Below are 26,935 nucleotides of genomic sequence, written 5' to 3'. Positions count from 1 at the left end.
TTTCTAATTGAGCCCTTGGTATCAGTGGGTCCCCTCCCTCTTCTACCCTCCCTCCCCCATGAACCCTTGATAATTTATAAATTATTTTTTTCAAGAAGATATATATTTCCAAATGCACACCTATGTTCACTGCAACAATTTCTATAAAAACACAAAGATGGAAACAATAAAAACTCCAACCATAGAGGAATGGGTAAACAAACTCTGGTACATGCATAAAGTAGAATATTATGCATCAAGAAGATATTTTTAAGGTACCTTGTACTTTTACTGTAATTTCTGCTTTTGTGGAGCCAGACACATTTTTGGCTTCAATTGTGTATACACCACGATGGTCCCGAGTAGCATCTCTAACAAAGAGGCTGGTGGATCCGAGGACGTCGGTTATTTCCATATTCATCCTCGTTTCTATTTCTACTCCATCCTTGAACCAAGTGACTTTTGGTACTGGCCGTCCTTGTACCAAAGCTCGAATTCGAAGGTTCTCTCCAGACTTAATAGTGAGACCGTCGAAATACTCTGGGCCAAACTCTACTGTAGGTAGAACTATAAAAGGAAAAGAAACACCGTGTCTTCATTTGGCTTACAAGAGACAGAAGCAATTTTTTCAATTTGTTTCAGATCATAAAGCCTGGAAGGAATCAGACTGTGTCACCAAAAGCAATTGTAGAGGCGCACTGACAACAGAATACTTAGCCTCTGGGTGACACATTTGCATATGATTAGGTTATTTCCTTTGTTATGCCTCTCACATTGTTGACTTCGTAATACTATTTGTAAAAAGTGAACAGTGATATGGACAGGTCATTTCCTTTGTATGACTGTTGCATATTCAAGCCAGTTCCTCTAAGACAGTGGTTCTCAACCGTCCTCATGCTGCGACCCTTTCATACAGTTCCTCATGTTGTGGGGACCCCAACCAAAAAATTATTTTCATTGCTACTTCATAATTGTAATTTTGCTACTGTTATGAATCATCATGTAAATATCTGATATGCAGGATGGGTTTTCATTGACAAATTGAACATAAAGCATAATGATTAATCACAAAACAATATGTAATTATATATTGTGAAATATTTCTAATTACAAATAAATGAAATTTTGTCTTGAAGCATCGTGTAGCATGGGTAACAGTCTTCATGCCAGGTACTCGTCTGTGAGTATATCTGCCTGTGGACAGACCCAGTTGGAGATGGATAGAGGAGCCATGTCTCCATTCCTAAGATCATTGATGGTCTTAGGCGACCCCTGTGAAAGGGTAATTAGACCCCAAAGGGGCCGCAACCCACAGGTTGAGAACCGCAGCTCTAAGGGGTTATCAGCTGAACTCAAGCAAGGCGATAACTGCTGTTAGATGTGTGCTTTTTTCAATAACGTCAGTAAAGATGGGCAGTTATTCTGGAGAGCTTTTCTTCCATTCTTTATTGAAAAAATGATAGAAATGACAAAGCTGAGAACTCACTCCCAGCTGCCTGAAACTTATATGGGAATGGTCTGAAAGGAATTAATATCAATTACAGTGTTGCGGATTCATGCACACAGCCTCCTTTGGCAATCTGTTTGAAATGGATGTTCCTGTTTCTATTCAGGGAGCCAGAGGCCAAGAGTGTCATTATTTAATGTGCGTGCTCATAGTGACATTGAAAATCTGTTCTAACGTGCTTACCATTTTCATCTCGTGTCATAATAAAGCCTGAAGACTGTGAAGGTGGGCTTATAGTCCCGACAGCATTTCTTGCAATTATTCTGAATTCATATCGATCCCCAGGACTAAGGCCTGTGACTGTGTACTGACATTCACTGACATCAGTGAAGTTGCATCTAACCCAGCGGTCGCTCCCTTGCCGTTTCTCAATGCTGTAGGCTACAATCTTACTGCCGCCATCCCGCAATGGTGGGTTCCATTTAAGTGTGATGGTTTCTCGGGTCACGTCGATGTAGTCAGGGGTACCGGGTGGGTCTAAAAGCAAAAAGTCACATGGAAGTCAAGGGCATCATTATTTCTATGACCACTCTTGATCATCAATGGAAAAAAATAAAATCATTCAGAATAAACCCCAAATTCATTTTAACCACGAGTTTCAACTTTGTTTCATAAAGTCTTTGGAAAGAACTTTAAATTACCGTATTAGACGGATTCAAAAATCAAAACCCCTGCTTTACTTGACAAACCTTCTAGTCACAAGAAGAGATGTGGGGAGGTAACGTGTGGGAGAAAAGCATTGCGTGGTTTACTTGTTATTAGCATATTCTATCACCAAATTCAATCTACCTGAATGATAGCTAGTTAGTCACTTACCTACTGGAGAAACAGCTAATGTAAATTTACTTGGATCGCTAGGTGAACTCAGGCCCGCAGAATTTTCAGCATAAACACGGAATTGGTAATCTAGGCCTTCCATGAGTCCAGTCACTCTGTATTCTCTTCCCGAGATGGATGATGTATTGACTCGTTGCCAGAGAATGCTATTTCTTTCTTTCTTTTCAACATAGAATCCTGTAACTTCGGAACCACCATCGTAGACTGGAGCGTCCCAAGTGAGGGACATGCCATCAGAAGTCACATTGTATATAACTGGTTTTCCTGGGGGGCCAGGAATCCTGAATTGATGCTTTGCCACAATAATATTTGAGACAAGTGCTTGGCTGACTCCGTATCTGTTTTCTGCCCGAACTCTAAACTGGTACTCAGCATCTTTGACGAGGTTAGGAACTTTGAAAGTTGTCCTGGCAACACTCGAACACACCATCTTCCAATTAGTTTGTGAAGCTTCCCGCTTCTCAATGCTGTAGCATGTAATTTCCCCACCGCCATCGTCTTCAGGCACATCCCAGGACATGATGACGCTGTCAGCCTTGATTTCATCAAATCGAATGGGCCCTTTGGGCTTTGATGGTGGACCAAGTGTGATGACTGTAATGGGAAATGAGTTTCGACAAACGGCATTATCCAGGATGACGGTGTATTTCCCTCCGTGCTCCTTCTGGGCATTCTTGATATTCAGGGTGATTTTGTTTTCGGTCTTACTGAAACGGACATGCTCACTCTCTTTCACCGGCAAACTGTCTTTCAGCCAGCTGATAGCTGGTTTGGGCTTCCCTTTGTACGGTAACTCAAGGTGGACATTGTGCCCAATTCTCACAGTGACCTGTGCCCCAGGGATTTCTGACAGGTCGACCTCAGGTGTGATGATGAGTTCTTTCACTGTCATTGGCCCAATAGTCACAGCATCACTTAGCCCCTTCTCATTTTTGGCAAACACTCTGAATTCCAGGACCGACTGTTCCTTAAGTTGGCCAACTTCAATTTCACATGCCTTACTGATGCCCGCGTGTGACCAGGACTGTTCGCCTTTCCCTTTTCTTTCCACCACATAGTCTGTGATGACGCTGCCACCGTCAAAGTCAGGCTTGGTCCAGCTCAGGGTGATGGATGTTTTTGTTGAGTCTTTCATTGTGAGATCGCGAATGGGAGCGGGTACCTCGGCAGCCTTCACCGGCTCCGTGGTTTCACAGGGCTCCCCGACCCCCATTTCATTTTCCGCCAGAACTCTGAAGAAGAATGGAGTCTTCTCTGACAGATCGGTCACCTTAAATGATGTACTGGAGCACTTGTGCGACACGGCAGACCAGGTCCTCTTGGTGGCATCTCTCTTTTCAATGACATAATTAATTATGGGAGACCCTCCGTCAATGAGAGGAGGCTCCCAGAACAAAGTGACCGTGCCACGAGAAACGTGCTTGAGTTGTAGTTTCTGGCAGGCGGCCGGCGTGTCAAGCACTTTCACACTCACGGTTGAAGACTTTGGTTGGCCAACTCCATTTTCTATTGTGAGGATATATTTCCCCGTGTCGTGGCGAGTGACTTGAGGGATAATGAGCAACGAAGAGGAGTCCGTGTTTTGAATGGTGTATCTGGTATCACCGCCGAGATTTTTCTCATCTTTTCTCCACATGACAGTAGGGGGCGGTCTACCCTTAAAGGGAATCAACACCTGCACGTCTTCACCAGCCTTAGCTATGACAGAAGTTCTGAGAGCCACATCGAGGTCGATCTCTGCTTCCTCTGTAGAAAGAAAAGGAACACGTGCTGTAAATAGGAAGAACAAGAAACCAGTGGTCTTCTGGGAATTAATAATAAACAGAGCTCTAACCAAACTAATAAGTACGCACCAAGTATATCTTTAGCTTGTGCAGGTTCGGCCATTTCTATAGGTTCTCCTTGTCCTGCACAGTTTACGGCAGATACCCGGAAGTAGTAATTGATTCCAGGTTTCAGGTTAGATACCACATACTCTGTGGTTCTGACCTCTCCTTTGGTCGAGACAGTCGTCCATTCCTCTTCCTCCCCTAGTCTCATCTCAACAAGGTAGCCCGTCACAGCACTGCCTCCGTCATAGACAGGTTTACTCCAGCCAAGAGTGATGGAGGATTTCGTGGAGTCTGCGATTCTTATCTTAGCAGGAGGGCCCGGAGGATCTGGAATGACCATTCCAAGGAGTAATTACAGATCAATTAAGGCATTCAAACAAAGAGACGAGTGAAGATGCTGCGTTTATGAGTACTTACCAATCGGATCGGCAGCTTTGTAAAAGTCCGATGGTTCAGAAAATGGGCCCAGGCCAGCCGCATTGACTGCACAGACTCGGAACTGATAGTCACTGTTTTCTGTGAGTCCCGTTACTTTCTGCCGGGTATCGCGGATACTCTCTTTTAGTACTTTAAGCCATCCGAGACTCTTCTTGTCTCGTCTCTCAAGGAAGTAACCACTTATCTCACTACCACCATCTGCAACTGGTCTGTTCCAGACGACAGTCATGGCGTTCTTGGTCATCTTGGTCACTTCAGGCACGCTCGGTGGTCCGGGTGTAACTGTTTAGGAAATGAGTTGAGAGGCTCAACATTACTCACAGATTCTGCATTTCAGTGTTCAAACCCTGTTAATTAATCGTAGTTTCATTTCTCCTACAAGTGCTTTCTGCTTGGTTGAAAGGGTGATGAGAAGAGAGGTGATACAAAAGAAAATTTTGCTAAGAAAATCACCACGGGCGAAAGGGATCGTTTGTACTTAATTTTACTTTTCCCCATAGACTTGGCTTTATTGTTCTGATGACATCAAATCTTACCAAATGCGTTCTTGGCGGTGACTGGATCGGATTCCAGCGGCTCGCCAACTCCGTATTTGTTCACAGCCCGAACCCGGAAGATGTATTCATTTCCTTTGATAATTTTCGTGGTTGTAATGATGCACTCTTCCAAGTTTTCAGACACCATAGACCACACTACGCGGCTTGTCTCGCGCTTTTCCACAATGAAGTGAGTGATTTTCGCACCTCCATCGTCGGTTGGAGGCCGCCAAAATAGGGTTATCTTTTCAGCAGTAACGGTCTTAAACTCAATCGGTCCACTCGGAGGTCCTGGTTTGTCTGTTAGTAAGAGAACAAAGCAATATGTTAGTTAGTTTTTTTTTTTAAGGCTATTGAGCTAAAATCACTACGTGGTCGGTAGGCAAAATATATTATGACGGTCTATACTCGGCACCCACCAAGGATCTGTACTCTGATGGTCGCGGAGGCTGAGCCCATGGCGTTCCGTAGTTTTAGTTCATAGCTTCCACTATTAAGGCGATTGGCATCTTTGATGAGTATAGAGGCAAGGTCAGTGCTATTTTCAACACACACCAGGGCGTTGGTTTGTAACTCTTTATCGTCTTTGTACCACTCAATTGTGGGTGCTGGTTTGCCAGAAATGCCAGCTCTGAGTTTCACAGAGGTGCCTGCTCTGTATTTGACGACTTCTGTATATTCTAGAGGCAAATCAATGACAGGTCCACCTGTAAGCAGAGATGAGAAATATTTAGAAGATCATAGGGGTGTTAAAAATAATTTCAACTTCCAAATAAGGTCGTTAGCCTTAAAAAAAGCCTTAAAAACGTGTAGATATGTGCTCATCCACACACGTACACGAGGGGAAAAGGGAACTGAAAGGCAATTGAATTTTTCTACAAACTTTTTGAAGTACTTCGAGAGAGAGAGCACTGTAGGCTCAGCCGTGGGCTGCTAACTACAAGTGGTTCAAACCCACCAGCTTCTCTGTGGAAGAAAGGTGAAGCGGTTTGCTCTGGGGAAAATGCACAGCCTCTGATGGGTTGACATGGAAGCTGCAGCAAGGGCTCAAACCCAAGATCATTGTGAGAATGTCACCGAACCAGGCAGTGTTTTGGAAACAACTTGATTGCACATAGCAACAACAATATATTCCTGTTCATCTAATATTTAAAAAAATTTAATTTACAGGCCACCCTTCTACCCTAGATGTGATGCAAGATCGTATGCAAGCTCAGCACCCCAGTTAATTGTATAAGGGCCTAAGTGCCTTTGTAAGCCTAACAGGAATTTTATTTCAATGGTGAAAAGAGATACACCAGGGAGAACATCGCTGGCGACGCTACAGGATGCATTTCTTTTCACTCTAGGCTCTTGTTTCCCCTCCTCTAATCGTCTCCTGTTCTCTTCCGTTTCCCCTTTCAGCAGTTCTCACCAGACCCTGGCAGTCTGGATTCTTTTCTCACAGAGCTATACGCTCACGTGACATGTTTTCGATCATGCCACTTGAGGCTCTTGAGAAACCGAATGAAATGGACCCGAGTCATGTAGAGCAGTCCTGCGATTGTCAGCTTGTGGGTGGGAATGGATGGTTTTCCCAGACACTGTAGTGGCCCCATTTCTTCCTTCACAGTGGAGAATATGTGGGGAAGTTATTCCAGGGTATCTAGCTCTCCGGAAATTGTAATTTTGCAACCACGATTGAGTTGAATACAGCAATTATTTCCCAGAATGGTCAAGTCTGTCTATTTTGGACCAACAGCAATGTAGACGTTGAATACCCAGCCCCCTCACGAACAAGCTGCTTGACCTGGGGAAAAGTTGTGCAACGTCTGGAAACCTCAGTGTCTTTGATTAAAATGGTTCCTTTTAAGGCTGGTAAGGCCAGAGTCCATGAAAAGCGCCCGTAATTGTGAGCAGCTGAGTGCATTCTCATCATCAAAGTCTCTGCTTAGTCTTTCACTTAGTTCCTCAGGTATATTTCTGAGGATTCAAACATTGTTTTAATTATGTTTGATGACTTTAAGTGGAAGTGTGGAAGTGCCAGCTCATATAATACAAGAACGATACAAAGTTGCAAGACCCGTATCTACCCCCAAATTGTGACAAGTTTACAGGTTAAGCGGAGACCCAGAGAAGTGAAGGAATCTCCCTAAGACTCACTACTAGTTCATAACGTTCCACAACAAGCTCAGTCACATAGTAAAAGTCATCCTATGTAGGAACATCAAAACATGTTAACAAACACGAAGTTCAATTTCTTGTAGTAGTGAAAGACCAAAAATGCTTACCGTATGAATCGATGCAGGTAACGGGGCCTGCAATTTCAGATGGATTGCTGATGGAGCCGACAGCATTCCTAGCAAAGACGCGGAATTCATACTGGGAGTTTTGAGTCAAGCCAGAGACAGTGAATTGAGTCTCGATGACATTGGTGAAGCTGGCCTTGGCCCACCTGCCATCTGGCAGGTCCCGTCTCTCCACAACGTAACCCGTGATCTTGCTTCCTCCGTCAAAGGCTGGCTGTTGCCATGACAAGCTGACAGTGTTCTTCGAAATGTCAGTAACCCGAACGTTCCTTGGGGGTTCTGTGGAAGAAAGAGAAAGCAGGTTGGTGGCGCTGGTGTCAACAGGAGGCTTTCCAGAGATGGGGTTCGTATTTTCAGTGGCCAGAGCTACCACTCTTACGGTAACTAACATACCACAGGCGTCAATGGCCAGGACTGGTTCGGAAGCGTGGCTTGGTTTCCCCACACCAGCGGCATTTTCTGCATACACTCGAAATTCATAAATAAGCCCAGCATTGATTGTCGTGACTTTGAAGTGGGTTGTGCGGATGACGGTTTTGTTGACCTTCTGCCACAAAATACTGTTGCGGTCTTTCATCTCCAAGTGGTACCCTAAGACTGCACTGCCTCCGTTAGACACTGGCTCATGCCAGCCCACAGCGATGCTTTCTCGAGTCACACTGTTAACCCATGGGGTAGAGGGCGGTCCCGGCGTTGCTACAAGAGAGAGAAACCCCACAGGTTAATATGCACATCGGAAGCATTTACGCTCAGAGAAAACCCGAAGACCTTGACCAGTTCGACCACTTACTGTACGGCAGTCTGATAGTCACGCAAGCGGAATCGATGTGGTCACTGATGCCGAAGCGGTTTTCAGCCTTGATACGGAATTGGTATTCGTCTCCCGTGGTCAGTTTCATGACTTTAATGGTACTTCTTGCTGCGGTGGCAGAGACTTCAGTCCACACCGCTGTACTTGTTTCTCTCTTGAGGACAATGTAATTGGTAACCTGACTGCCGCCATCATACTTGGGCGGCTCCCACTTGAGCACCACGCTTTCTTCAGTGATGTCGCTAATGACAACAGGGCCCGTGGGAGGCCCAGGTCTGTCCAGCACGATGATGTTAAGGAACGTCTTGGTGGTTCCGCTGGAGTTGGCAGCCGTGAGCTCGTACTTGCCGGCGTCAGCAGCAACACTTTCTTTGAGGTTCACCGTGAGGTTCTCGGCGGTAATTTCAGTATTAAATCTCATGGTGGCTTTCAGTGGAACACCGTCTCTTGACAAGGTCACTTTGGGCAGTGGTTTCCCAGAAATTGGAATGTCCACTTTCAGGTTTGAGCCAGCCCTCACATACACCGTGTGACTCGGGAAATTCTTCATATCAATCTCTGGTGGTTCTGAAAGATAAAGGTTGGCAAATGAAGAGGAGCCCGAGTTTCTAAAAAGGATGTTAAGTCAATGCACACCATTTCCAATTATGTGGCTATATAAACTTAAGGCATACCCAGTTGTTCCTTAATAAGCACAGGCAGCAGAAGCTCCCTTGGGTCACTCAGACCGGCTTGATTTTCAGCTAACACCCGGAAAAAGTATTCATGATTCTCCCTCAGACCAGAGACTACATGGTGGGTTGCTTTTACTGAGGCACATTTCACCCAGGTTTTCTGTCCTTTTTCTAGAGCTTCAACGACATAGTGGATAATTCTGCTTCCGCCATCGTGCTCTGGTTTCAACCAGGTCAGGGAGACACTGTCTTTCGATACACTCGTTACTCCAAGTCTTTCTGGTGGGCTTGGTTTTTCTAAGAAAGGAAATAATCCAAAGAAAACAAAGATTATTGCAGCAACTTTTCCTCTCTTTCTCTCTCTCTCTGTGTGTGTGTGTTGTCAAATGACGGTCACATAGCGACTGCGACTTGAGCCTCTCTTACTTTTAATATGAGCAGGTTTAATATGAGCGGGTTTAATATGAGCGGGTTTCTGTGCCAACCCTAGGCTAAGTATCATTACATGGCACAGAATTTGAATTAAAAGTCAAGTGACCAGGATAAATGATAAAATTTACCCTAGCTCCATCATGAGTATAAAAAGGAAGACCAAGATGAACTATGTCATACAGATTTGGTACATTATATATAGGCTGTCAAATTCAAATATACTGAAATCTAACATATGCTATCCAATTCGAGCCATGCAAATTCTGTATGACTTTTTTTTAGCAATGAAACTATTAGAGATTTAATTTTATGTGAACCAAAGCATTCAGATTAAACAATGACTAAGTAGGGTTGTTGACATGGTCACAATGAATAGGTGTATGTGAATTTGCCTTGTTCTTAAAAGCCTACCTGTAATCTTTACTCCTTCCTTGCTTTCAGCTGGTACGCCCACACCGAATTCATTCTCTCCAGTGACTCTGAAGTAATAAACAGCTCCTTCTTGTAAATTGGTCACTTTGTAGGAGAGGCGATTACAGTTGTTGGTCACAGAGACCCACGCTTTCTTACTGGCCTCACGTTTTTCTACGTGGTACTTCTTCACTGGGGCGCCACCATCATTTTCAGGAAGGTCCCAGGATAACACAGCAGACTCTTTGGTTACCTCCTGGACAATAATGTTGGCTGGAGGACCGGGGGAATCTAAAACTTTGACAACTAAAGTCAGTGAAGCAGAGCTCAAAATATTCTGAATTGTCAATGTGTACTTTCCAGAGTCGTTTCTGTGGGCATTTTCGATCGTAAGTGATGTACGGCAGTCTGTGGAATCAATGTAAGCTCTAGTACGGAGATCAGTGTCAGGCTTGCTCCAGGAGACGTTGGGTACTGGTCTTCCTCGGAAAGGCACCGTCATGGTGAATGAAGCACCGGCCTTGACAATCAAGGTCTTCTTCATTTCACTGTCAAGATCAAACACAGGTTCCTCTTCCCTTTCCTTAACTATCTGAGGATCGGAGCTGTCACTGGGATCACTGGCACCGACCTTATTGACGGAGCTCACTCTGAAAACATACTCGGCCCCTGTGGTCAGTCCATTTACGGTACATTCTGTACCTCTTAAGCTGCGAATGGCCGTTGTCCAGTCAGTTTCATCGGACTTTTTGTATTCGACAGTATATCCAGTTATTGGGGCCCCGCCATCAAACAAGGGCTTCACCCAGCCAATAGTTATGCTTGTCTTGCTGGAGTCCACAACTTTGGGTTTCGATGGAGGAGATGGTAAGAACACTGGGTCTTCTGCCCGGATCAAGGGAGTGGTCTCACTTGGCAGGCTGAGACCAGCAACGTTTTCTGCAAAAACCCGATACTCATATTCACATCCTTCCCGAAGTCCTGTTGACTTCACCCTCAGGTCATAGACTGGCTTTTTGTTGACACGCACCCACCGCAGGCTGCTCTTCTCCCTCCTTTCAATGAGGTATCCAGAGATGTCACTGCCTCCATCACTTTCGGGTCTGGACCAGCACAGGGTCATGAAGTCTTTGGTCACGGATGTAATTTCTAAAGAGGTTGGTGGGCTCGGAACTGTAAATGGATCCAGCGCCTTCACAGCCACACTCTCGAGGGGCTCGCCAACACCATATTTATTAACACCAGTGACTCTAAAAATGTATTCGTTGCCTTTGAGCAGCTTGGTTACTTTACAGGAGGTTGTCCTTAACTCCCCTTCACACATTGTCCATGCCAGATGGCTCGTTTCACGTTTTTCTACGATGTAGTAGTCGATGTCGGCACCACCGTCTTCTTGGGGCCGTCCCCAGGAAAGAGAGCATTTCTCAGCAGTGAGACAGTTTATTTCCAGCGGTCCTGCCGGCGGGCCAGGCTTATCAAGGACCTTGCAATTAACTGCCATGGACCGAGTTCCGGCCACATTCTTCAGGGTGAGTATGTACTGCCCAGTGTCTCGCCTTACACAGTCCTTAACTGTTAGCAAAGTATTGTAGTCTGTCGAGACGATTTCTGTTCTTGCCCTTTCTTCGATTTCTTTACCGTCTTTGGCCCAGGAAATGACTGGCAGAGGCCGCCCTGCGATGTCTGCATTGATCTTAAGGACTTCTCCGGCTTTGAGGACAATAAGGTCTCGGAATTTGACATCCATCATAATTCTGGGGGCCTCGACATCATCTTTCACTGTAATAGGTCCAGTGGACTCGGATGGCTCGCTAACTGAGTCAGCAGCATTCCGAGCAAAAACCCGGAATTCATACCGCTGATCCTCAGTGAGTTCCGTCACCTCGAAGTACGTTTCTAGGACGTTGGTAAAATTGCACTTCAGCCACCGGCCATCTGGTAGCTCACGGCGTTCGATAATGTAGCCTGTGATCTTCGACCCACCATCATAATGTGGTTTCGACCACTTAAGTGACACTGATTTTCTTGTGATGTTTGTAACTTCGGGTTGCCCAGGAGGGTCACAAGGATCTCGTGCAGGCACCGGTTCACAAGTTTTACTGCATTTGCCAATTCCGGCAATATTCACAGCATACACACGGTACTCATACATGAGTCCTTCATCAAGGCCGGCCACCTTCATTTGCGTATCGGAGATGAGGATTTTATTCGCTTTCGACCAAAGAATACTGCTTCTTTCTTTGTACTCGAGGTGATAGCCAATGACTTGACTTCCCCCGTCATTGACCGGCACTTGCCAGCTTACAACCATGGTCGATTTCGTGGCATGCACCACTCTGGGAGTGCCTGGAGGGCCTGGGGGGCTGAAAGGGTACTCGGCAACCACACCTGAAGATTCACTGTAGGAACTCTTTCCATAGCGGTTTTCTGCACACACACGGAACTGATACTCACTGCCTGTTGTCAGGCGAACTATTTTAATGGATGTTCTTGCAACCGCTTGGGAAACGACTTGCCAGGTTGTAGAAGTGGTTTCTCGCTTTTCCACAACGTAATTGCTGATTTGGCAGCCACCATCGTATTCTGGAGGATTCCAGGAAATGGTTACGTTGTCACAGCTAACGTCATCGATCTGTATGGGTCCTGGAGGCCCTGGTCTGTCAAGAACGACGACAGTCAGAGCCACTGTTGTGGAGCCAGCACTGTTCGAAACACACAGTTCGTACATTCCAACATCTTCCCTTGAAGCGTCCTTAATGGAGAGAGATGTTACAGTCTTTGAAGAAACAACATTGACCCGAGTGGTTTCCTTAAGCAGCTGGCCGTCTTTTGTCCAGCTGACCGTGGCCTGTGGTCTTCCTTTGAAGGGCACATCCACCTTAAGCTGCTCCCCAGCCTTGACGTGGAAAGTGTTGAAGGGAAGCTCAACGGAAGGCTTTATCTCGATGTCTCTGGCAATGACTGGCACCCCCAGTTGTCGTGGGTCACTTCTTCCTTTCTCATTGACTGCAGCGACCCTGAAGACATACTCCTCTCCTGCTGTCAGCCCCGACACAGTGGCCTCTAGAGTCTTCACTTGTGTGCACGCGCTCCATTTGTCACTTCCCTTTGTCTGCATTTCGACGACATAGCCAGTAATTTTGCTGCCACCATCACTTTCCGGCTTCTCCCACTTCAGTGTGGCTGTATTACGGGTCACATCGACAAGAGTGACTCTTCCAGGTGGCAGGGGCGGTTCCGACACTTTAACGGGTTCGGTTGTCTCAGCCGGCAGGCCAATCCCATATTCGTTGGAAGCCAAGACCCGGAAGTAGTACGAACACCCTTCTTGCAGGTTTTCAACTTTAAAGGTGTTCTTAGTGCAATTGTTTGTCACAGTTGCATAGGCCTTCCTCGTCGTTTCTCGCTTTTCCACAATGTAGTTGGTGATCTTGGCTCCGCCGTCGATGAGTGGCGGCTCCCAGGCGAGGGTCACTGCGTCTTTCCTCACCTCTCTCACAGTCAGATTCACGGGGGCGCTCGGTGAGTCCAGGACTCTGACATTCACGAAGGCGGTTTTGGAGCCGCTGTTATTCTCTAGGGTCAGATTATACCGGCCACTGTCAAATCTGGTGACGCTGTCAATCACCAGCATGGTGTAGGAGCTGGTCACCTCGATCTGGGCCCTCTCGGTGAGGGTGCCTTCTGCCTTTTCCCACTTGACCTCCGGCTCCGGTCTACCTTTGATCGTGACGAATAAGCGCAACGTAGCACTTGCACGCAGGACGACGACTTTTCTGAGATCAGCATCAAGCTCTATTTCTGGCGGCTCGATCCTTTCCCGAGCAGCAACTGAGCCAGGTATCGTTGCGGGTTCCCCGACACCTTCGGAGTTGATGGCGCAAATACGGAAGTTGTATTCAGTGTTTTCCTTAAGCTTGGTCACGGTGAACTGTTTCCCTTGCAGCCCTGTAGGGGGAGTGCAAGTTGTCCATTCATCGGCCGTGTTTTCTTTGACCTCGACAATGTAACCTCTCACCGGGGCACCGCCATCATAGATGGGCTTGTTCCAGGCCAGGGATACGGACGATCTGGATGTGTCTGTCACTTTGGGATTGCTTGGTGGGCCTGGTGGATACAGGGCATCACAGGCACGATAGAAAACGGACGGCTCACTGGGTTCACCCACGCCAGCTGCATTTTCAGCAGCAACTCTGAACTCATAGGAATGGCCTTCGGTCAGGCCAGTTACTCTGAATCGAAGGTCTGTCAGTGTTTTCTTGTTACACTTGGTCCATCGGATGCTTTCTTTGTCTCGTTTTTCGAGAACATAGCCCTCGATTTCAGCACCTCCATCATCCACTGGACGTGCCCACGTGACTACCATCGAGTCTTTGGTGATGGCCGAGACCTCCGGTGTGGAAGGAGGACCTGGGGGCTTATAAGGATTACAGGCTAAAACAGGTTCGGATTCCAGGGGCTCGCCAATTCCGTACTTGTTCACAGCCATGACTCGGAAAATGTACTCATTACCAGGAAGCAGCTTAGTGACTTTGTAGTTTAGGGCTTGGACCTCAGTGGAAACTTGGGTCCAGGAGAGTCTGCTTGTCTCTCTCTTTTCAATGATGTAATGTGAAATATTAGCGCCGCCATCTTGCAGAGGTGGGTGCCATGCCAGGTAGCATTTTTCAGCAGTGACCCCCGAAACTTTTAGAGGCCCTTCAGGTGGCCCTGGCCTGTCAAGTACCTTTACGGTGATGGGTATAGACTTCGTTCCTCCAACATTACTCAGTTTCAGAATATATTGTCCTCCATCATTGCGTACGCAGTCTTTGACAACTAGAGTGGTTCTCTGTATAGTGGACTTGATTTCCATCCTAGCAGCTGTTTCCTCGAGTTCTTTTCCATCTTTTGACCAAACAATATCAGGTACAGGTTTGCCTCGGATATCGGCTTCAAGAACGAAAGTCTCTCCTGCGTGAACAACGATGACATCTTTGTATTTTGGATCCAGCGAGGCATTTGGTGCATCGATTTCATCTCTCGCAGTAATGGCACCAGTACTTTCAGAGGGCTCACTGAAGTTGCCAGCTGCATTTCTTGCAATTACTCTAAATTCATACCTTTGGTTTTCTACAAGTCCACTCACTGTAAATTCTGTCTCTAATACATTAGTGAAGCTGGCTTTCATCCAACGGCCGTCAGGCAGATCTTTCTTTTCTACGATATAACCCGTTATTGCGCTACCACCGTCATAGGTCGGTTTTTTCCACTTCAGCGTGACATTGTTTCTGGTGATGACAATGGCTTCAGGGCGACCAGGTGGGTCACATGGATCGCGAGCAACAAAGCATTCCGATACTTTGCTGGGCTTACCGATGCCCACGATATTCTCAGCAGAGACTCTGAACTCATACTCAAGGCCTTCGTCAAGCCCAGTGGTTTTGAACTTGGTGTCTTGAATGGGAGTCTTATTTAACTTGACCCATAAAATGCTGTTCTTTTCTTTCTGTTCCAGATGGTAACCGATAACCTTGCTGCCTCCGTCGTTCACTGGCTCGTGCCATTGCACAAGCATTTGATCTTTTGAGATGGAGGTCACAAAGGGAGTCCCAGGCGGTCCAGGTTCCTTAAAGGGATATTGTACAATAACTGGCTTAGAATCCAGAGAGGTACTTTTGCCATACCTGTTTTCAGCGAAAATTCTAAACTGGTATTCAGTGCCGGTCTTGAGCTTGGTTATTTTAATTGTGGTTCTGGCAACGGTGGCTGATACCATCTGCCAGTGGGTGGTGGTTGTATCTCTCTTCTCGACAATGTAGTTGCTGATCTGACAGCCACCGGTATACGCTGGAGGTTCCCAAGATATCACCACAAAGTCCGCGCTAACTTCGTCGAACCGAACTGGCCCAACTGGGGGTCCGGGCTTTTCCAAGATGATCACGCTGAGGTTTTCTGTTGCCGTGCCAGCGCTATTTGTGGCGGTTATGGCGTATTTTCCAAAGTCGTCTTTGTTACTCTCCTTAATGTGCAAAACGGTTGAGGTAGCTGTTTCATCAACGTTTACTCTTGTGGTCTGTTTAAGAGGCTCACCATCTTTGACCCAAGAAACCTTAGGTCTTGGTCGGCCTATCACTGGGATGTCGATGTTCAGGTCTTCTCCAGCTTGGACACTATAGGTATTAAACGGTAACTTCAAACTGGGCGGTATCGTCAGGTCCTTGGCGATGACCGGGACACCGAGCACTCTGGGATCACTTTTCCCTTTCTCATTGAAAGCCTTGATCCGGAACTGATACTCCTGCCCAGAACTCAGCCCGCTAACGACCGCTTGGCAGGCTTTGGATTCAGCCACCACATTCCATTTTTCAGCTCCTTTGGGCAGCATTTCGACAACGTACCCGAGGATCCTGCTCCCACCATCATGTTCAGGTTTCTCCCACATCAGGGATGCGCTTGTCTGGGACACGTCCGTGAGGGTAACCTTCCCTGGTGGAGAAGGAGGTTCGGCAGCTTTCACGGCATCCACGGTCTCCACCGGCACACCCACGCCGAATTCATTTTCAGCCATGACTCTGAAGTAATAAATGGCTCCCTCCGTCAGATTCTCCACCTTCAAGCTGGTTTTGTTGCACTTGCTGCTTACATTGGCGTATGCTTTCCTGGTGGACTCGCGCTTATCGATAACGTAGTTCTTGATCTTTGCCCCGCCGTCAATAATGGGTGGGTCCCACACGAGAACGGCGTAGTCTTTTCTCACTTCCTTGACGGCCAGATTCTGGGGGGGTCCTGGAGTGTCGAGCACTTTCACAGTGACGAACGCAGATTTGGTTCCACTGCTGTTTTGCAGCGTGAGGGTGTATTTTCCGGCATCGTTTCTGTCACAGTTATCTATCGAGAGTTGGGTATAGTTCAATCCTTTCTCAATTTGGACCTTATCTGTGAATTCACCTTCCTCTCGAGACCAAGTGATCTCAGGGGTTGGACGCCCCTTGAATGGGATGTGAATCCTGGCAGATCCACCAGCTCTCACGACGATTCCCTTCCTCAATTCAGAGTCAAGGTCAAGTTCGGGTGCCTCAAGTTTATCTTCTGGCTTCACCGTGCCAGGAACGGATGCCGCTTCACCTAAACCAACCTTGTTGAGGGCACACACTCGTATTTTATACTCTTGGTGTTCAGTGAGTTTTGCTATTTCGTATCGAGTGACTCTCAGGCCAGTCTGTGGCGTAGCTATTTGCCAGTCGTCATCTTCTGCCTTACAGAATTCCACTACGTATCCCAGGATCTCACTGCCACCATCGTAGATGGGCTTGCCCCAGGCAAGTGTAATAGAATTTTTAGTGGTGTCAACAATGTGGGCATTGGTGGGTGGGCCGGGTTTGAATACCGGATCACAAGCCTTGTAGTAAACCGTAGCTGGGCTGGGTTCCCCAACTCCAGCGGCGTTTTCCGCAGAGACTCTGAATTCATACTCGTGGTCCTCTGTCAATCCCGTGACTCTAAGACGCAGATCAGTAATGCGGCGTTTATTACATTTGATCCACCGAATGCCACTCCTGTCTCTCTTCTCTACAATGTAACCAATAATCTCACTTCCACCATCACTATCTGGGCGGTTCCAGCAGACTGTCATGGAGTCCTTGGCAATGTTCGTGACTTCCAGGTTTTTCGGTGGCCCAGGTGGCACAAATGGGTTTTTCATTAGCACCGGTGCAGACTCTAACGGCTCTCCAACACCATATTTATTGACCGCCATTATACGGAAGACATATTCATTGCCTTCCAAGAGTTTGGTAACTTTCAGAGAATTGGTCACCACCTCTGAAGACACAACCGTCCAGGCAAGTCGGCTGGTTTCTCGCTTCTCAACAACGTAGTGAGAAATGTCGCTGCCGCCGTCTTGGAGTGGGGGAGACCAAGTTAAGGTGCATTTTTCACAGGTGACTCCGGTGACCTGGACTGGCCCTTCTGGAGGCCCTGGTCTGTCTAACACTTTCACATTAACTGGGAACGACTTCGACCCAGCAACGTTGGAAGCTCTTAAAATATACTGCCCACCGTCAATTCTGATGGCGTCTTTTACAACCAGTAAAGCTTTACAATCCGTGTTCTTTATTTCGCATCTGGCAGATTCTTCAACTTCTTTATCGCCTCTTAACCACTCAATGGTAGGCAGGGGCTTTCCATGGACATCAGCCTCGAGCCTGAACGTTTCCCCAGCGTTGACCACAATGGTGTCTCTGAATTTGGGATCCATTGAAATTCTAGGGAGTTCAACTTCATCTTTGGCCGTGATTGGCCCTGTGCTGTCGGAGGGCTTACTTATAGTTCCCGCTGCATTCTTTGCAAGGACTCTGAATTCATATCTTTGATCTTCAGTAAGGCCAGACACAGTAAATTGAGTTTCTGTGACGTTTGTGAAGCTGGCTTTCATCCAACGACCCTCAGGCAAGTCACGCTTCTCTACGATGTAGCCTGTGATCATGCTGCCACCATCGTACACAGGCTTTGTCCATTGTAAGGTGATTTCGTTTCTTTTAACCATTATGGCTTCTGGGGTTCCCGGTGGGTCACAGGGATCTCTGGCAACATAGCACTCGGAATTTTTGCTGGCTTTGCCCACACCCACGATGTTTTCAGCATAAACTCTGAATTCATACTCAATGCCTTCTTCAAGATTGAGGACTTTAAATTGGGTGTCATGAATAATCGTCTTGTTGACTTTTGTCCACAAAATACTATTTCTTTCTTTTCTCTCAAGGTGGTAACCTATGACTGGACTCCCACCATTATTAATGGGCTCATGCCACTGGACCACCATGGAGTCTTTGGAAATGGTTGTGGCAAATGGTGTGCCTGGAGGGCCTGGTTCTTTGTAGGGATATTGAGCTACAATGGGCTCTGACTCCAAGGCAAAGCTTTGTCCATATCTGTTTTCAGCGAATATTCTGAACTGGTACTCTGTGCCCGTTTTCAGTTTGGTCACCTTGAGAGTCGTTCTGGCGACAGTAGCAGAGACAATGTCCCATACGGTGGTGGTGGTATCCCGTTTCTGCACGATGTAGTTGGTGATTTGGCAGCCCCCTGTGTATACCGGGGGGTTCCAGGATAAGGTGATGCTTTCGGCACTGACTTCATCAAATCTGACAGGTCCTTTTGGAGGGTCGGGTTTGTCTAGAGTTATAATGTCAATAGATGCCGTTTTCTGGCCAACAACATTGGCAACGGTGATTCCATATTGTCCACCGTCATCCTTGTGACTTTCCTTAATGCTGAGGACGGTGAGGTCAGTGGAATCGGTGACATTGATTCGGGTGGTCTGCTTCAGTGGCAGACCATCTTTCGTCCAGGTAACGGTTGGTTTAGGACGCCCAGAAATCGGCACTTCTATTTTCAAATCCTGGCCAACCTGGACGCTGTAACTGTTCAGCGGAGGCCTGACGTCTGGCTCGATAACCAGATCTTTAGCGACTATTGGAACTGCCAGGGACCTAGGATCACTCCGTCCCTTTTCGTTTACAGCCACCACTCTGAAGAGATACTCTTCTCCTTGAGTTAGGTTGGTAATCACTGCTTCAAGGGTCTTCACTCGCGCACACTCGGACCATTTATCACTGTGCTTCGCCTGCATCTCCACAATGTACTGGATGATTTTACTGCCGCCGTCGTGTTCCGGCTTGGTCCAACTCAGGGAGACGCTGTTTCTGGTGACGTCATCCACGGTTATTTTTCCAGGAGGTTGTGGGACTTCAGCAACCTTGACTGGATCAGCAGTGTGGGCCGGCAGGCCGATGCCATACTCATTCTCAGCGGTGACTCGGAAGTAGTAACTGCAACCTTCTTGGAGTTGATCAATTCTCCAGGAATTCTTGTGGCAGTTTGTTACCACAGCAGCATAGGACTTCCTTGTGGCCTCACGTTTTTCAACTATGTAATTTTTAATTTTGGATCCCCCATCCAACAAAGGCGGTTCCCAGGTAATGGATACTGAATCTTTGGTGATATCTGTGACCTTCAGGTTGACCGGCGGACTTGGCGTGTCCAGGACTCTCACAGTGACAAAGGCAGACTTTGACCCACTGCTGTTTTCTAAGGTGAGAGTGTATTTGCCACTATCATATCGGTTGACGTTGTCGAGCACAAGAGAGGTGAAGCTGCTGGTGACATCAATGATGGCTGCATCGCGGATGTCGCCGTCCGCCTTCCCCCACTTAACTTCTGGTGTGGGACGGCCTTTAATAGGAACAAATAGCCGTAAGGAGCCACCGGCCCTTATATTTATAATTTTCCTTAGTTCTAGATCGAGATCGATGTCGGGCGCTTCCAGTTTTTCTTCCACCATCACAGGGCCCGGGACATCAGCGTGCTCCCCGACGCCAGCCTTATTGACGGCACAGATCCGGAAGTGGTACTCATGCTTTTCCAGCAGCTTGTCTACCTCCATGTTTGTTTTATTGATTCCGGTCGGAGGCGTGCACATTGTCCACTCACCAACACTCACGTCACACTTTTCCACAATATACCCCTGGATTTCACAGCCGCCGTCGTATATTGGTTTGCTCCACGAAAGGAAGACGGAGGATCTAGTAATATCTATGACTTTGGGGTTATTCGGCGGCCCTGGCTTATAAACAGGATCACACGCCTTTTGGTAAGTGGAAGGCAGGCTGGGCTCGCTAAGTCCGGCAGCGTTCTCTGCTGAGACCCTGAATTCATAATTGTGATTTTCGATGAGCCCAGTGACTTTCAAGCGCAACTCCCCAACCAGACGCTTGTGGCATCTTGACCATCGAATGCCCTCTTTGTCCCGTTTTTCAAGAACATATCCAAGAATCTCACTGCCACCGTCGGACGCTGGCCTGTCCCACACAACAATCATCGAGTCCTTGGTCACTGCTGTGACTTCTGGGGCCTTGGGTGCATCTGGCACTACAAATGGGTTCTTGGCCAATACAGGTTCCGATTCAAGAGGTTCGCCGATGCCGTATTTGTTTACCGCCATTATACGGAAAATATACTCATTGCCTTCCAGGAGCTTTGTGACCTTGCAGCTCAGAGTTTGCACATTGGCGTCCACCACCGTCCAAACCAAGCGGCTGGTCTCTCTCCTTTCCACAATGTAATTTGTGATGTCGCTGCCACCGTCTTGTAGTGGGGGCTTCCAAGCTATCAGGCACTTTTCTGCAGTAACTCCTGAGATGGCAACGGGTCCTTCAGGTGGCCCCGGTCTGTCGAGGACTTTCACATTCACGGTAACGGATCTTTCTCCCGCAACATTTTTGGCCGTCAGCACGTAATTTCCACTGTCGACTCGCGCTGCGTCTTTGACACTGAGACTGGTGGCAAAGTCGGTGCTCTTGATTTCTAATCTGGCGGTGTTTGCAAGCTGCTGTTCGGCCTTGATCCACTGAATGGCCGGGATTGGTTTGCCGTGGACGTCTGCCTCAATCTTGAACGACTCACCAGCATGCAGTACCAGTGTGTCTTTGAATTTGGGGTCCAGACTGATCCGCGGCGGCTCTACCTCGTCTCTTGCTGTGATCGCACCAGTGCTTTCTGAAGGCTCGCTGAACACGCCCGCAGCATTGCGGGCGATCACCCGGAACTCATATCTGTGGTCTTCCACCAGGCCGGTTACCTCAAACTGGGTCTCGATGATATTAGTGAAACTGGCTTTCATCCAGCGACCCTCAGGCAGCTCTTTCTTCTCAACCACGTAACCAGTGATTTTGCTACCACCATCGTAAGTGGGCTTCTTCCACTGAAGAGTCACCGAATTCCTGGTGACAATGATGGCCTCGGGCCGTCCTGGTGGATCACAAGGGTCACGAGCTACGTAGCATTCCGATACTTTACTGGGCTTGCCTATGCCTACTATGTTCTCTGCGGAGACCCTGAATTCGTATTCGATGCCTTCTTCCAGGCCCGTTGTTTTAAACTTGGTTTGGGGGATAGGTGTTTTGTTCAACTTGACCCAGAGGATGCTGTTTCTCTCCTTGCGTTCTAGATGATAGCCAATGACTTTGCTGCCTCCGTCGCTGACCGGCTCATTCCACTGGACTTCCATGCTGTCCTTGGAAGAGACTGCTACAAATGGCGTGCCCGGGGGCCCAGGGACTTTGAACGGATACTGGGCTACCACGGGCTCAGAGGTGAGATAGGTACTCTTCCCATATCTGTTTTCAGCTGCAACCCTAAACTGGTACTCACACCCAGTCTTTAACCTGCAAGCCTTGACCGTTGTCCTGGCAACGGTGGCTGACACAATTTGCCAGGTGGTTGTGGAAGTGTCCCGTTTCTCTACGATGTAATTATTGATCGAACTTCCGCCATCGTACTTTGGTGGGCCCCACGAGAGAGTAATACTGTCGGCTGTCACTTCGTCCATTTTAACCGGTCCAGTCGGAGGCCCTGGCTTGTCGAGGACTATGACGTTAAGGGTTTCGGTAGCCTCGCCAGCTGAGTTGGTCAGTTTGACGACGTAGTGCCCAACATCTTCCCGGCAGGCTTCCTTAATTGTCAACAGCGAGTTGTTTTCTGTGCTCTCTGCGTTGACTCTCGTGGTCTGCCGCAGTGGGACGTTGTCCTTATGCCAGGTCACAGCCGGGGGAGGACGTCCAATGAACGGAACGTCAACTTTTAGGTCTTCACCAGCCAGTACCGTGAAGGTGTTGAAAAGGAGCTTGAAGGCTGGTGGGATGACAAGATCTTTAGCAATCACCGGCACGCTCAGTTGTCTCGGGTCACTGATACCCTTTTCATTCTGGGCTGAGACACGGAAAGAGTATTCTTCCCCCTGAATTAATCCCGTGATGGTGGCCTCCGTGACTTTGACCGTGGCGCACGTGGCCCATTTGTCACTGCCCTTGCTCTGCATCTCCACAATGTAGCCGAGAATGCGGCTGCCTCCGTCATGCTCGGGTTTCTCCCAAGAGAGCGACACGCTGTTTCTTGTGACATCCACCAAAGTGATTTTCCCTGGAGGAAGGGGTCTTTCTGAGGCTTTCACGGACTCCGTAGTCTCCGCGGGCAGGCCGATGCCATATTCATTTTCGGCCAGAACCCTGAAATAGTAGCTGCAGCCTTCTTGAAGCTGGTCCACCTTCCAGGAGGTCTTGTGGCAATTTGTTGCGACCGTTGAGTAGGCTTTTCTGGTCGATTCCCGCTTTTCAATAATGTAGTTCTTTATTTTTGAGCCCCCATCGATGAGCGGAGGCTCCCACGTCAGTGTGACCGACGTCTTGGTGACCTCCTTGACCTTCAGGTCCTGAGGAGGGCCCGGTGTGTCTAGCACTCGCACGTTGACAAAGGCAGACTTGCTGCCTGAGCTGTTTTCCACAGTGAGTATGTATTTGCCACTGTCGAACCGGTTCACATTTCCCACAATGAGCAGCGTGTAGGAGCTTGTGGACTCGATGCTGGCTTTATCTAGAGATTCGCCGTGCTCGCGTGCCCACTTCACCTCGGGAGCGGGCCTGCCTTTGATGGGGACAAACAGTCTCAGGGTACAGCAGGCTCTGATAGTGACAACTTTGCGCAGGTCAGCATCCAGTTCGATCTCTGGAGGCAGCATCCTTTCCTCCGCCTTTGGAGTTCCAGGGACCAGTGCTGGTTCCCCAATTCCTTCAGAATTCATGGCATAGATGCGGATTTTATATTCCTGATTTTCTATGAGGTTGGTGATGGTGTACGAAGTTGCCTTGAGCCCGGAGGGTGGCGTGACGATGTGCCACTCATCTTCCTCTGGCAGGGCAATCTCAACCATGTACCCGGTGATCTCCGAGCCACCGTCATAGATAGGCTTATTCCAAGCAATCGATATGGACGATCTGCTTGTGTCCAGGACACGCGGATTGCCCGGGGGGCCAGGTTTAAACACCGTGTCACAGGCTTTGTAAAATGGACTGGTGGCACTGGGCGCACTCAGGCCAGCAGCATTTTCAGCCATGATCCTGAACTCATATTCATGACCTTCGGTGAGTCCAGACACTTTGTATCTCAAGTCAGTAAGAGTCCTTTTGTTGCACTTGACCCAGCGTTGCCCACCTTTATCGCGCCGTTCCACAATGTAATTGGTGATTTCGCTGCCGCCGTCCGAGTCGGGATGCCCCCAGCAGACAATCATGGAATCTTTGGTAATGGTCGTGACTTCGGGGTTTTTGGGTGGATCTGGGGGTCCATAGGGGTTCACGGCAAGCACGGGCTGTGATTCCAGCGGCTCCCCAACGCCATACTTATTTACAGCCATGACGCGGAAGATGTATTCGTTGCCTTTCAAAAGTTTGGTGACCTTCAGCTTTGTGAGCGGGACTTCGGAGGCCACATTGGTCCACGCCAATCTGCTGGTCTCCCGTTTTTGCACCACGTAATGATCAATGGAGGCACCTCCATCATCCAGAGGAGGCAACCATGACAACACGCACTTTTCGGAGGTCACTTCGGTCACAGCCAAAGGTCCTTCCGGGGGGCCTGGTCTGTCGAGGACTTTGACATTGAAGATGTGTTTGGCAAAACCACCGGGGTTAGTTGCCGTGAGGGTATAAGCACCGCTGTCTCTCCGTGTTGAATCCTTGTTCACCAGATTCGTAGAGAAATCTGCCGTTTTTATTTCTAATTTTCCGGCGCTTTCAAGCTCTTTTCCATCTTTGGTCCACTCCATTGTGGGAGGTGGGCGGCCCGACACGTCCGCTTCCAGCTTGAAGGCGTCCCCGGCTTTTAATATGACGGCGTCCTTAAATTTAACATCCACCATGATCCTTGGCGCTTCAATGTCATCTCGGCACGTGATCGCGTCTGACGGCTCCGACGGTGGACTCATGGCACCAGCAGCATTTTTGGCAATCACACGGAATTCATATGCAGCATCTTCTGTGAGGCCGCTAACTGTAAATTCATTTTCCAAAATGTTGCTGAAGTTGGCTTTCAGCCACCGCCCATTAGGAAGGTCTCTCTTTTCCACGATGTAACTTGTAATCTTAAAGCCTCCAGTATATTCAGGCTTGGCCCACTTCAGTGTTACAGTGTGGCGAGTGATATTGAGCGGTACTGGTTTCCCAGGGGGGTCGATGGGGTCCAATGCAAGCATAGGCTCAGAGGGCTTGCTCGGCTTGCTTTTGCCTGCCAAGTTTTCTGCAATCACGCGGAACTCATACGCCACCCCGTCTGTAAGTCCACTTGATTTGAAAATGTTGCCTGGTATTAATGCTTTGCTCACAGTCTGCCAGAGAATTCCATTTCGTTCTTTTCTTTCAATGTGATACCCTAAAATGGGGCTTCCCCCATCAGAAAGAGGCTCATGCCAGCTAATTGTCATCGAGTCTTTGGTGACTGCAGTTACCTGGGGGGTGCCAGGAGGCCCAGGAACCTTAAATGGATAGTTGGCAACTACGGATGTTGACATGATGCCTGGCCCAACGCCATATCTGTTTTGAGCTTTTATGCGGAATTGATACTCCATTCCGGTAGTAAGGCGGGTGGCTTTATAGGTGGTGCGTATGACGGTGGTTGCTAACTCTACCCATGTGGTACTGTCAGTTTGTCGCATTTCCACCACATAGTTGCTTATCGGTACCCCTCCGTCATTCTCAGGTGGCTCCCACGAGAAGGTTACGAAATCGGATGAAACTTCATCAAATTTGATCGGTCCAGTGGGTGGTCCTGGGACATCATGGACTTGGACGGTAATGACGTCGCCAACCTCTCCTACAATGTTTCTTGCTGTTAGTGGATAAGGCCCACTATCGCTTCTGAGACATTCATTGATGTTTAAGATGGTCGAAGTTGCAGTGTTTTCAACATTGACGCGCTGTGTCTGTTTAAGGATCTGCTCTCCCTTTTTCCATGTAACCGTGGGCTTGGGCCGACCAAGCACTGGAATCTCAACTTTGATGTTATCACCAGCTCTGGCAATGACCAGTTTCTGGTAGATGCCGCGGAGATCCAGCTCTGGAAGCATGGTCTGTTCCTTGACCGTGACGGGTCTGCTTTCCCGTGGGGCGCTTCTCCCGGCGCTGTTCACCGCCATCACTTGGAAGGTGTATTCCTCCCCTTCCGTGAGGTTCCGCACCACACACTCTAACCCCTTCACGGTTGTGATGTGGGTCCACTGGTCAGAGCCCTTTCTTTGGGCTTCAATCACATAGCCGGTGATCTTACTGCCCCCGTCGTGTCGTGGCTTAGGCCAAGCCAGGCTGACCGTGCTCTTCGTTATGTCCATGATATTAAGGCTGTCTGGAGGTGATGGTGCTTCGGAGGCTTTGACGGGCTCTGTTGTCTCTGTTGGCTCACCAATTCCGTATTCGTTTTCTGCCATCACTCGGAAGAAGTACTCGCATCCTTCAGACAAGCCAGTGACCTTGTATGTGCACTTGTGACATTTGGTGGTGGCCGTGGAGTAAGACTTCCGTGTGACCTCACGCTTCTCCACGATGTAGTTGGTTATCCGGGAGCCCCCGTCTATCAGAGGGAGGTCCCAGTGGAGGGTGACACTGTCCTTTGTGATGTCAGTAGGCCGGAGGTTGAGAACAGGTCCTGGCGTATCCAAGACCCTGACATTAACAAAGCCACTTTTCTTGCCAGCAGGGTTTTCGATTGTCATCACAAATTTACCGGTGTCATATCTGTTACATTCTGGGATGATCAGGAGAGTAAATGATTCCGTATTTTCGATGTTGGCCCGGGTTTTAAGGTTGATGTCATCTTTGGTCCATGTCACTTCAGGGGCAGGACGCCCTTTAATCGGCACGAAAATTCTGATACTGAGCCCTGCTCTAACCACAAGCGTTCTCCGCAGCTCGGCATCTAGTTCAAAGTCAGGAGCCATTTCCCGTTCGACGATTTCAACATCTGGAATCACAGCTGGCTCCCCGACACCTGCATCATTGATAGCGCTGATTCTGAAGTTGTATTTTTCCTTCGTCTGAAGATCGGGCACAACAAACTCAGTGATCCTGAGGGCGGTTCCTGTTGTGTCTTTCGTCCAGGCCTCCTCCCCTGCTTTCTGATGCTCCACAATGTAGCCAGTGATTTCAAGGCCACCGTCGTAATGCGGCTTGCCCCAGGCCAGCGACGCAGATTTCTTGGTAGTGTCGGTGACGCGGGGATTTGAAGGGGGTCCTGGGGGGTCTGGAAAAGAAACCAAAACAAGTCAACGTATGTCACGAGTTTGGTCTCTACGGAAGGTGTTTGCTCTTTTAAAGGAAGCGTGCG

At 48.3% G+C, this 26,935-nt stretch overlaps 1 protein-coding gene across 1 annotated transcript in view; it reads right to left on the bottom strand.

Moving 5' to 3' along the window:
• TTN (titin) overlaps positions 1 to 26,935 on the bottom strand; it is a 285,763-nt gene that overhangs the window by 23,333 nt on the left and 235,495 nt on the right. The window contains exons 275-286 of the mRNA XM_075530312.1: positions 9,746 to 26,851; positions 8,903 to 9,199; positions 8,208 to 8,795; positions 7,811 to 8,113; positions 7,400 to 7,696; positions 5,549 to 5,836; positions 5,130 to 5,429; positions 4,573 to 4,875; positions 4,177 to 4,482; positions 2,303 to 4,069; positions 1,670 to 1,963; positions 259 to 546 (exon numbers count right to left, since the gene is read on the bottom strand). Of these exons, the coding sequence (XP_075386427.1) occupies positions 259 to 546; positions 1,670 to 1,963; positions 2,303 to 4,069; positions 4,177 to 4,482; positions 4,573 to 4,875; positions 5,130 to 5,429; positions 5,549 to 5,836; positions 7,400 to 7,696; positions 7,811 to 8,113; positions 8,208 to 8,795; positions 8,903 to 9,199; positions 9,746 to 26,851 (22,137 nt within the window). The remainder of the gene's footprint in view (positions 1 to 258; positions 547 to 1,669; positions 1,964 to 2,302; positions 4,070 to 4,176; positions 4,483 to 4,572; positions 4,876 to 5,129; positions 5,430 to 5,548; positions 5,837 to 7,399; positions 7,697 to 7,810; positions 8,114 to 8,207; positions 8,796 to 8,902; positions 9,200 to 9,745; positions 26,852 to 26,935) is intronic.

Source organism: Tenrec ecaudatus, chromosome 13, assembly GCF_050624435.1.
Source record: "Tenrec ecaudatus isolate mTenEca1 chromosome 13, mTenEca1.hap1, whole genome shotgun sequence".
Classification (NCBI taxonomy): Eukaryota; Metazoa; Chordata; class Mammalia; order Afrosoricida; family Tenrecidae; genus Tenrec; species Tenrec ecaudatus.
This window is presented reverse-complemented; position numbering and strand designations above follow the sequence as displayed.